The 12,103-nt window shown below is 45.9% G+C and overlaps 1 protein-coding gene across 2 annotated transcripts in view; it reads right to left on the bottom strand.

Moving 5' to 3' along the window:
* Positions 1-4,164: 4,164 nt before the first annotated feature.
* dync1h1 (dynein, cytoplasmic 1, heavy chain 1) overlaps positions 4,165-12,103 on the bottom strand; it is a 46,318-nt gene continuing 38,379 nt past the window's right edge. For both annotated transcript variants that reach the window (XM_036542469.1, XM_036542470.1), the window contains exons 66-78: positions 10,577-10,688; positions 10,428-10,488; positions 9,996-10,119; positions 9,332-9,445; positions 9,045-9,215; positions 8,424-8,641; positions 8,024-8,127; positions 6,788-6,996; positions 6,368-6,521; positions 5,837-5,979; positions 5,305-5,473; positions 4,956-5,080; positions 4,165-4,569 (exon numbers count right to left, since the gene is read on the bottom strand). In XM_036542469.1, coding sequence (XP_036398362.1) covers positions 4,441-4,569; positions 4,956-5,080; positions 5,305-5,473; positions 5,837-5,979; positions 6,368-6,521; positions 6,788-6,996; positions 8,024-8,127; positions 8,424-8,641; positions 9,045-9,215; positions 9,332-9,445; positions 9,996-10,119; positions 10,428-10,488; positions 10,577-10,688 — 1,833 coding nt within the window. In that variant the 3' untranslated portion in view covers positions 4,165-4,440. The remainder of the gene's footprint in view (positions 4,570-4,955; positions 5,081-5,304; positions 5,474-5,836; positions 5,980-6,367; positions 6,522-6,787; positions 6,997-8,023; positions 8,128-8,423; positions 8,642-9,044; positions 9,216-9,331; positions 9,446-9,995; positions 10,120-10,427; positions 10,489-10,576; positions 10,689-12,103) is intronic.

The raw sequence follows: 12,103 nt of genomic DNA, 5'->3' as shown, positions 1-12,103 counted from the left end.
ATCTCACATGTAATGGTGCGATTACATTCCTTCTGTCATAACGGTTGCAACCAATTGATGTGGAATTGATAATCTAGGGATCATCTAGTGTGGAATCTACGTGCTGTGTCGTTTTATTGTCTTAAGGGGGCGCCAAAACACTATTTCATACGGCAGAATGTCGACAACGCGTAAAAAGCGAAGGCAGACGCCGGTGGCTCAAGGTAAAAAAAAAAAAACATTTTGCATTCAGTAGCAACTAGGTAGACAAATCAGAAATTTGATCCACAGATTGACCCAGATAGTAGGTTTTCTCAAAATTGTTGAGCAGTTGTCTAAATTGCTCTTTTCAGAGCATTGACTCACTGTCATATCTCAGGCGTCTTTTTACCCGGAATTGTTCAAACTCGACTTTGTTTGACAAACACTGTGTTAATATTCAGTAACGCTACAATAAACAGTTTAAATGTGTATGCCTTTTTCTACAATTGTTTTCAAGCCTTTTGCACACCTCGATAGCGTTGTCATAAAATATACGAATTTCTTTGCGGACAAAATGTTTGAGTAAAACCGAAGCAGTGCGTCAAGTCTTACTACGCAGGTGTGGGAAATCAGCATGAAATCTTGCCATAATGCCTTACTTCTGACCTCAGGGCTGACAATGAACACCTGCTCAATATTCTCCGTTAAAATTAGGTATCATAAATAGATAGTCCAAAATTAGATTAAATTAGTTTCTGTTAATTGTCTAGGTGTGACGTTATTATATTATGTATAAAACTGCTAGTTTCAAATGTATATAATTACTTTATTGACTAGTATGAAGGCAATATGGCTAAAAAAGCTAGCTATTGGCTCTGTATAAATACGTGAACAGAAATTTAAGTGGTATCTGTAAGAATAGAACTTTAAAAAGTTCGAATCACTAACGAATTGAAATATATTTAATATGTGCCTTAAGATGCCGTTAGCCTAAATTTTCTCGCAAAATCAATCATTTAATTCGTGACGTCAGCTCTACACATGGTGTGCACCAGTCGGCGTAGTTGACGAATTTTTCATGCCAACGAGTTTAAATGAATTACGTTTAAGGGGGAGACTTAAAACCTCCTTGCCGAAACAGAGTTCATACTTTATGCGGTCGTGTTTTTCTTAGAGCCATATAACGAACATTGCATTTTGCAAAGACTGCACGTCATCGATGATGGTGGATCATAAATTGCGCTAGACGACTGAACACTGGCTGCATTGTCTCTGTGTACACAGGATTTCGTGATGAGAAAGATCACCAGAGAGATGCAGGTTGCGTGGATAAACTGGCATTCAAGTATATGGTGAGCCTATCCAGCAATCCCTGGCCAATTTATGATCGCACACTAAGCATTTAGTTTTACACGTAAAAAGGGAGAAATAATGGACTACACAGAGAAGAGACATTATGGACACACTGGACAGAGAATGAACCAGCTTTAATCCAAGTGTACAAGTAAACGCCCATGTAACTGAACAGCTATACCCACGTAGATGTAATTGCAGCACATAGCAGTTTTATTCAGGCTATGAAACTTCAGAGCAATTGCTGTATATGCCTATGATTGTGTTAAGATTTGTGGGGCTTGTTTGCTGTTTTTGCTTCAACCTCTTACTATGTTACCCTAGAAGATGTGTAAAGTGGAGTCCAGCACAGACTCTGAGGCAGACACCAGCCCGAGGTGGTCTGATACCAGCACCAAGGTATTTCTGCCACAGGCTGTTTTTTTACTGATCTGCTCCCTGACTGACATGGAACTGCGTATGGTATTCTGACTTCAGCTAAATTATTGAACCTGTAGTCCCCATTGTGATGACAAGGGACAATGCTTGCTGGATCACACTGTACACAGTGGTTGGGCTGGAGTCACGGTGCCAAATGCATGAAAGGCTGCATACAGAAAGCACACATACACATGATTTCCCATAATGATGGGTTGAACAGTATGCATGATATGTGCAGAATATTTTCCAAAGACCCTGGCAGTCCTGTGGTTTGAGAATATGAAGAAGTGTATGGAGAGTATGAAGAAGTGGGTTGACAGGACTCTTCAACATGTTCTGCTGTGTGAACGGGTGTGTGTCTGTGCAGGGATGTGCTCCTAGTACACCGGAGAGTAGAACCACTTGCAGGATGCTGATGTTTGTGCCGAAGCCAACAACACGCCATCGCCTGCCAGTGAGTGTCAACAGACTGCAAGTTGCTGCACAGTTATTCCTGCATCCGCCCACCCTTCAGATCTGGATCCCTTCGTTTCTCCTCTAGATATGACTGATTCTCCACATTTCCCAGAATGTATTTTATTCTGCTTCTTCTTCCATGTCATAACTGTTCCTGCTCTAGTCCTTGGACCCCTATGACGGGAGCTCGGAGGACTCTGGCTCATCCAGGTGTGGCCCCAGGGGGTCATGGAAGGGGGGCTGCAGGACACGGGGCAGAGGCCAGAGGGGAGCCAAGAACCCCACCGCTTTCTCCAAGGAGGCGGGGAAGGGTGGAGCCCAGGTCAGCACGATGGTGCCACCAGCTGTGGATGTCCAGATGAGATCCTCCAGCTCGGACTCTGAAACGTGCATGGGTGATTTCAGCCTCTCTTCCCCCAGAAGCCCAGGGGGACGGGCGGGGGAGGCAGTCATGGATTCCGGGGTGCACACAGATTCGTCTCACTGCACGCCCGGACCCTTCGCCTACATAGGGGCAACTCCCGCCCCTCGACTGCCTGAAAGCCCCTCCCGCAGGAGCCCCTACAGCACGCGTTCCAAATCCCTGGGCAGCCCTGCCTGTCTCAAGCCCCTCCCAAAACGCAAGTCTGCTCCTCCAGGAGCTGAGGGAGGGGAGCGCAGTCTGAGGAAGAGGCAACGTGTTGTAGGGATGGAAGTAGGCCACCTTCCCCTATAGGTGAGTAATGCCAGGACACCCAACAGGGTACACCTAACAGTAGTGCATAGGCTCTAAACCAAGTTTTCCATAATTCCACTGACTGACTGCTGACTGCAGCACCTGATGAGGAAAGTCTCATGGTCAAACAATAACTACAATGGTTTTTGAGGGTACTATACTACACTGATCTAAACCTCATGTACATGGCTCATGCCATACAATGTAACCACTATATCAGCTGTTCCCTACGGCTGTGCAGTCTGCACAGATTTTTTGCAGAATGAAATGCTCAAGGCCTGTATGAATGATTTCCATGGAATTTGTTCCTTATTAGCAGTGGTCACTTATGGGCATCTTGTTCTCTGTACAGGGAAGGAATAAAGAGGCTGCTGCTTGATTGGGGAGAAAGGTTGAATCTGCTGGAAAAATGCGAGAGTTCTCTTTGGTTTATGCACATTCAAGATTTTGTTTTGACAGTGGTGAATAAGACTTTCTGTTTGGAAAAAATAAACTTTATGTTTGGAATATTTTGTTGTAGCAGCAGCATTTCTATCACCAAAACAAGGATGTTGGTTTTTTGTCTGCTATTGAGTGGTTGTAAACTTGTAAACCTAACCTCTAGGTGGGTAAATGGACCAAACATGCCTTTACGCTCTTGTCACTTAAGTAATGGCCTCCAAACTTTACACGTTAATGGCAGCATCTGGTTTCGTAAACCTTTTTGGGGGCAATACATCACATGCCAAAAACGTATTTTTTTTTTTAAATTTCAACTCCTTAAATTTCACAGCCTTCTTAAGAGAACTGCTTGGCCACAACCAGATATATTCAAACTGCCTTTATCAGTGTTAGAATATTCCAAAAAAATCCGTCATACATATTCATTTGTGCCAAATAATTCCAAGATTTAGGTTGAAACTGGTACTCAGCAGAGCATCCTTGACTAATGATGTATTGCTTTAGGCATGCAAAGTTCCCTATGAATTGCTGAACTGAATTTAGTATCCTCAGTTCTCATTATAGCAACAGTGCCATTCAGAACAGTAGGCATTCCACCCTGTGAACACTCTCTCTCACACACACACACACACACACACTGTATGTATGCAGCTGGAGTTTGCTATAACTCCTTTTAATTACAGTGTGGATTTTGGGGTTTGATGGAGGCTTTTCAGACGGACCAATCTCTGCTCGTCAGCCATTGAGGGTGTTGAAATGTAAACAGTATAGACTAGCGCCACAAAAATCACAGATACATTTTATTATGCATGACAGTGCCAAACACCATGTTCCTTTCATAAAAACCATACAAGTTCCTTCTTTAAAATCCTCCAGCCCTTCCATTCTGACCTCCTTCCTTCCAACACATGCCTTATAACTTACAACACTTCTCAGACCTTCTGAACTGCTTTCACAAAATGAGTAATGTTTAATTTTTTTAATGAATCTAGATTATAACATCACTAGTTACTTTTAAGATACGGTTTCATGCTGAGCTAAACTACAGATTGGAATGAGTATTAGTTCTTGTGTTGTCCTGTGAGAGGCAGTGTCTACTCGGTGCAGAGCACAGCCACCCCACGCTCGTAGAAGTTGTGAGGGTCCTCCTTGGTGGCGATATCGAAGTCCACTGTGAAAATCAGGTCAGCCCGGGTGAAGTTGAGGTACACGGGCAGAGTGACCTGTGGAAGTGCGAGGGAGAATGACAACCAAAGGGGTTTTAAATGTATACGTGGGAATATTTGTGTAACCTTCAAAAATACATGGCTTTACAGAGGTAACAGAATTTTCCCAAAGGCACAAAGACCTCTAATGGACTAAAAACAATTTAATAAAATAATAACAATAATAAATACAATAAAATAAAAAAAAAAAAAACACTTGACAAGCAAAGGGTTCAAGGGACTACATTTCACACGCCAGTACTGCACATATTGTGTGTACAGCTACTGCAGGATCAGACAGCCAATCGTTGGGATTTCATTTCTGTGGCTGTAAACTCTGGCAAATGTGCGCTTCCATGAATTTGTGAGCAATTAAGTTGCATGATTTTGAAAGCAGGGCTCACCATGTTCCTCTTCTCCGCATTGCTCTGCTTCAGCCAGCGCAGCTGAGTCAGGGGGAGCTCGGTGGAGATGGCTGTGGACAGCGACAGCTTGTTGTTGGCACAGGTGGCGCCCTGCAGCTTAAGACCTGCCACAGAAAATTCAAAGGATCTGTCAGAAGATACCACCTTCCAACCCATGAGATGGGCCAATAATCTATTACCAATGCCCTGTACTAATGCTGATGTTCTCCCCCATTACAGTGAAGGCTTGGCACAGACTGTCTATTCAACTTGATTGCTCGCTGGTATTCCAACCTGTCAGTCTCAAATCAGGAGTCTAGCTTATGTGAACCTTGCCACACCCACTTACCTTTGATGCCAAAGCTGCAGGCATCCAGTGCGGCCCCCTGGGAGGTGGTGACGTTGACCTCCAGGCAGAGCTCCTCCAGGGACCAGCTGTTCGCTTGGGCCACGTACTGCCTGGTGGCCGTGATGTAGGCCTCGGGTACGAACAGGCTGCCCAGGCATACATGGATGTTCTGCACCAAACACAGCCGACAGCATTACAACCCCACCAACACCAGCAGCAGGTTTTAAGTTACCGGGCAGGATTAATAGTGGCCCAAGTGAGCGCTGAACTCTTTCACGGTGCTGCCACGCTGGCAATACAAGTCTTCAGCCTCTCTGTGGCTGCAGTCCAACTATGCACTGCTATGCATTTGCTATGGGTGAAGTCCCTGCATGCCCCATGTTAGTACTGCAGGGAGTATAACTTCCACTCCAGGTGCTTCCATTTCCAGACAAACCAAGCCAGGATCAGCTCCAGCACACCGTAATCCAACCCCAGATGCTGTGTAAACAGTAATAACGTTGTATGACAGCGTCTTGGGCGACAGGCTAACCTTCAGCTCTTTGGCGCCCCCGCTGGCGGCTGCTTGAGAGATCTGCTGCAGCTGCTTGATGCGCTCGCTGAAGTCTCCCACCCACTGGATCACGGTCATGGACGCAGGCACTGTGTAGCGAGACCAACTGCGGGGCAGAATACCTGGAGGGTGACACGGCACACATCTTTACTGTTAACCGCTGGCGTGACCCCTAAAGCTTCGACAAAAGGATTCATTTAATGGAAATGGCAGCATGGTTCACTTTGAACACTTGTGCAACTGGATTGAAAGTTATGCTACCTTCAGAAAAAAGGGGAAAAATAAAGACCAAAACGTATTTCGTTTCATGGTTTTCCCATGTACACACACACAGGGAAAAATATTCTAAACTACAACAGGGAACAGTGACAGGAAAAGGAAGAGTGATAGCATGGCTCAGGGGTGGAGGAAAAGGGCACCCTTTTCATACACAGGAACGACTATACTCTTCCATATACAGAAGGCAGTGTGTTTTTACACTGTTGTAGCTTAAAAGGTGCCCCATGGTACCTTTGACAAGGTCGTTGATGAGGGCACGGAGCACGTTGGTCTGCTTCTTCTTGCCCTCGCACACCTGCACAACGTCCGTCAGGTCCTGCCGCACGTCCTGCAGCATTCGGGCACCCATCTTCACCTCCCGCTCAAAGAAGCGGAAGAGTGGATCCTGGAAGGGCCAATGAAATCACGTCAGCAGCAGCAGCAGCAAGCTGGACACATTCAACACTCGACAAAACCATCATTCATGGGGTTGCAGAAAGAACCATTTCACATTCTCCAATTCATATGTAGCAGAATAAAAAAAAACTGTTTCAATATGTGTATATCTCTGGAAGCCCAGATCCAACCACCTCTTCAGAACCAATACAAGGCTGTGATATATGAGCACAAGGTACCAGGTGCACTACACTCTAGGTTGTGCATGACATGCACCTTGATGTTCTCCACGGTGCGCTTCAGGTGGTTGACGGACTGTGGGATGAGCTGGAGCCAGTTACAGGCCGTGGTGTGCAGGGTCCTCATCCAGGCGGGCTGGGCGTCAGATGAGGGGCTGGTCCGCTGCTTCTTCTCAGTCTCATAGGCCAGGTCGTCCTCATCCTCCAACATCTGCATTTTCAGCATCTTACCCATCATGTCAGTGCCTGAGCCATGCAAGCACAGGGTGGGTGTGGTGGGAGAGTGGGTAAGCCCGGGGAGGGGGAGGGGAATAGAAATTAATTGTGGAAAACAAACTTGAAAGCCACATATACTCAATCCCAACATAAATGAGGGTAAATAATTAGTAGTGCATTAACGAAGAACTTTAGAAAAAAATTTAATGAGTAAGTGAATACAAACAGCTACTGTTGTGTGGCAGGCACAAGGATGGTAAATGGTGGACATAACTGTAACAGTGCCATGCATTTGGACTTTCTAAAGGAGCATTCTGGGTGGGGGAAAAAAGGGTTGGACATAAATCATAACTGCATACAAACATGAGGTAAAACGCAAAAGAGAGACGCACAGACAAGGGAAGCTGGACTGCAGTCAGGTGACATGACAGAATGCGGCGAAATACAGCTGCTGGAGGGTGAGGAGACCCCCTGCTATCAGCAGAACACACCCACTGACAAGTGTATGGTCAGCAGTAAGCTGGTATTAGCACAAACTCACTAGCACAAATGTACGATTAGCAGGAACCAGTACACCCCATGTTAGCAATCACATATAGACGGCCAATGGGACCGTGACTGCAGGTCATTTTAGATCCGATTTCTTCCATGACCTTGTATTTTTCTGTGTAAACCTGTCTGACTGCAAACTAATGAACCACTAGTCTTCAAAACTATAATTCAAATTGCTGGAGCGGCCTGTTGCCAATATTTGTACTTGACTGTATCAGCTAATACATTCTGAGGATTGCTTGATTTTTGGAGACTATACACAAGCTAAGAGGTGTTCTGCCAAAAGCAGAATGAAAACAAGGAAATGGCGTTAAAAATGTCGGATGAGAACTAGGCCTGCGAAAACAAGACCAGTTAGAAAAGAGATGTGGAAGAACACAGAGAACAACGCAGGATAAGAGATAAACTGAGGACAAACTAAGAAGAGATGGAACTGCATGAGCCAGATGGCAGGTGGAAACAGAATCCCACTGGTCAGCCTCACGGAGGTGGGATGCGGCATTACCCTGAGTGGTCAGTAGGACCTTCTCGGCGTTGCTTGGCAGCCCCAGCCAGGATGGGGTCTGGGTGTCGGGCAGCAACTCCACCCAGTGCATGAACTCCTCTCGCCTGAAGACACAAGCCACCACATGTAGAATTAACAGACCGAGTAAAACCATTCTAACAACTATTTATATGGATAGGCAACATCAGTCAATGCAAGCCCCATGCCTTCAACCCAGTACCTTTACCAAGTCCATGAATAAAACCACTGGGGAAGCACATGTGCTTCTCTGGCCAAGACACATTCTCAAGAGTCAACCTGGCCAGATCAAGCTGGGACAACTGCCTGTGAAATGTCTATCACTGCACACCACTCCCTCTCCTTGTGGAAACACTGCAGGAGCCACGAGCTGACCACTGACCGGATGCCGTCGGGCATCTTGATGTCCTTGTGGCCGTCCACCTTGAAGGCCAGTTTGAACTCGCTGTCGAAGCTAGAGGTGGTGAAGATGCGCTCCAGGAAGGTGTTGAGCAGTCGCTGGTCGAACTCGTTGTCAATGCGGCCTCCGTAGATGGACTGGGCCATTAGGGTCTTCAGTGCCGCCCATGGGATCTTGTCCGGGGAGATGTTCTGCCGGCCCTGTGGTATAGGGAACACACTTAGTTAATGTGCTGTTAATTTGCATACTTTAAATGTGTCCCCTCTTAAGGCTGCTGTGCAATGGAACACCTTTCAGCCATGCTGGGAATACATTTTCCACTGGTGGGAGACGTTAGCCCCTGTCTCCAATTTACCCTGACAATGTGCTGCCTACACATTTGTGAATGGAAAGTTAAGGGTTATCTTTTTCTCCATCAGTGCTTTCTTTAGATCCTTACGTAAAATGAGTCATCAAATTCAGAAGTCAATAAAAGATAGTTCAAAATGACACGCACAAAAAAAAAAAAAAAAAAACAAAATACTGACTTCATGCGTTTTAAATCTTGTGCTAGTCTGACAGAATTAAAGCAGAATAAAGCCTGCATCATTGGACGGTCCTCACCTTGGCCGTGTCATCCAGCCAGGTGTCTACAGTGTCACAGGCCGAACGCAGGTCTGACTCGCCAAACTCGTACTTCTTGGACCAGCCCAGCGGGGCATAGCGCAATCGCTCCTGGATCACAGCATGGAACCAGGCCAGCAGGAAGTACAAGCGGGCACGCTCGTTCGGGGACTGCAGGGGGGACAGCAGCGTGAGAATAACCCAACACTTTCCTCTCATAGCATTCCAGCAGCATGGACAGTTCTATAACTGGTTCTATAACCAACCCCAAGAAGGGCCTCACTCACCTTGCACATGCGAGCCACTGGGATGCTGCTGAATGTCCTCAGCATGTTGGCCTTCACACCGGGAGGGGGCTCAAACACGAAGATGCGGCCGGCTCGGAGCAGGTTGACAGGCACCTGGGAGGTAGAGAGGAGAGAAAACTGTCAGTCCCATTCCCAGCTCTGACATGTATACTACGGATAGGGATGCACCTTAGCTTAGACGCCACACTTCCAGTGTGCCACTTCATGCACTGGCAGCACTTCTCAGATGTTTGACCCGTTTGTTTTTTTTTTTTGGTCACATTAATTAAAACTATCGCCGAAATGACCTTAGCCCATTTTATAAAAATAAAAAAAACCACAACAAGGAGCGAGGGCTGACGACTCTGCCGGCACCTCAAGGAGCGGGCCCGGTGTTTGCCCAGGTGGAGGTAAGCTCACCTTTTCCCCTCAGTGCTACACCCTCAACATTAGATTCATACATACTGACGTCCGTGTTAAAGCACACATCAGCTTAGGTTACAACCAAAGCTCAGGCAGGGTAGTTACTGCATCCCCTAAACCAACGTAGTGCAGGTTAATAAGTCTATCTAGGCCCACATTTTCTGCCCTTGGGTCTTAGGTTGTTACAATGTAGGGAAAAGAGACTGTCCCAGGGTCAGTGGTTTGGGGTGACGGAGCTTGCCTTGGGGTTGATCTCCATGGTGAGGAAGAGGCGGAAGCTGGCATGGGGCTGCATGGAGTGGAGCTTCTTCTCAAGCTGCATCAGCCATCCAGGGGCGAGGTGGACGTTCTCCAGCATCACCCACCTGCCACCGAGAGAGACAAAATGAGCACGTGGAGCAGGGTCAGAGGTCAACCCAGAGGTAGGAACAATGTCCCAGCTCCTCAACTCTAATGAACTTGGAGCTGTGTCTAATTTCAGCTCCTTATTATGAGTTGCTGCAGAGATTTGCTTAATCTGAAGTAATTGTCAATTTCATGCAAGTAGAGACTTGGTTATTCATGACTTGTTTTCTTAACAAGCACTTGAATACTGATCCCGGTAATCCACTAGCGACCAAATACTGATTCCATGGTCAAATGGTTTCACATTTAAAGCCCAGCTGTCACCTACCTGCCTGACTTGACTGCAGTGTTGATGTCTCTGTCGGCCTTGTTGAATCCCTCAGCGGAGCCTGTGGTGAAAGGACAGGGGTCACTTTGGCTCAGGGGCATAAGGCTGCTGTCTAGACAGATGGATTCAGACATCACGGCCTTCCTTACCAATGGAAATGGACGTGATTTGCTTGCTCTGCTCGGCAGCCAGGTCCCTCACCAGTCCGCTGGCGTCGTAGCCAGGGACAGAGCACATCAGGACGGGCGTACCCGGCTTCACCTGCAGAGGCCCACCGGTCATTTAGAGCAGAGGTTTTTTTTAAATAAAAAAAAAAAAAAAAAAGGGGGTTCAAATCCTAAAGGGCTCTGTGTGCTGTTTCTGTCTCTCAACTCTGTTCCTGATTACTTCCTGATTACATTCAATCGTTATCCCCTTTCCTGAATCACGGAAACGACAGTATTTCACAGCAACACATTACAGGAAACGTGCATCAGTAAATAGATGACTAACTGGTAGGGATGTAACGATACCAAAAACTCATGGTACGATAGTACCACGATAAAAAGTCCACGATAAGATATTTATCACGACATTAAAACGAAGAAAAATGACTTGAAAAAATGTCCTTTATTATATAATAAATCAGCATTTTTTATTCATATAAAATGTGTTTTTCCTTTTAACATAAAGTCTTTCTGCTTTCCTTCTTCAATAAAATAAAATAAAAGTAGCCAGCCATGACCTAAGCTTGTGCAAAAATTGGCATGAATGATTAAACTATGTATGTACAATTCAGTGGCTCCAGCCAAATCTCTCAGGGGCCCCCTGATGATGTTGCGATGATGGCCAAGTTGACCCGTTCAATGGGTAAATTAACAGCTAGCTAAATAGACATTGTCATCAGGATGGAACAGAATGCAGGGGTAGCAGAACAAAGCGTTAGATACTTTGTAGCCTGTTAGTCACATTTTCCACTCATACCAGCTCCGTGAAAATCCCCGGTTATACGAACCCCCCCACCCTTTGTAGATACTTGCTTGATGTGTAAATTTTGTCTGGAATTCTTTAGTTCCCAATTTATCCTGATTACCATGACAACTGAACGGCATTTCTTTTCATGTCACGATCGAGTTGCTCTAAGTTGAGGTAACATTAGCCATGTTGAACTTGAATGTGACAAGATCGCTGGCTGCCCCGGCGATCCGTACACCAGGTTACGTATGACGAAAGCACGTTAGTGCAGGCACACCCAGAACCCATATAGATTGCACTGCAGTGCATGCAGTTCGAAAAAGACTCTTATGTTAAGGCAATTTATCAGAGCGATCTGGGGATTGTCAACCAGACTGAAAACACCCGACAAGGGGCGGTACTCCACGGAACACGACTTGACGCTCATTGGACTATGATATTCAGAGGCAGGACAAACAGTCACAGCTAGTGTAACACTGTCGTAGAATATGATTCCCTCCCTTTCCCCCTTTGGTGGTGCGTTGCCTGACCGTTCTAAGGAACAAACTGCCCCTGGTACAACTGCAAAACAAAAAGCAATACAATTTTCGACAAGGAGAGAGAGTAGAATGCAGCTATACTAGCGAAATAACCATGTAATATCCTGGTAGATTTCGTCACATTCCCACAATGGTATTGAGGCATTTATCGTGATATCGCAAAATTCGATATATCGTTACATC

Source organism: Megalops cyprinoides, chromosome 12, assembly GCF_013368585.1.
Source record: "Megalops cyprinoides isolate fMegCyp1 chromosome 12, fMegCyp1.pri, whole genome shotgun sequence".
NCBI lineage: Eukaryota > Metazoa > Chordata > Actinopteri > Elopiformes > Megalopidae > Megalops > Megalops cyprinoides.
Note: the sequence above shows the minus strand (reverse complement) of the source record. Positions and strands in the feature narration are given on the sequence as shown.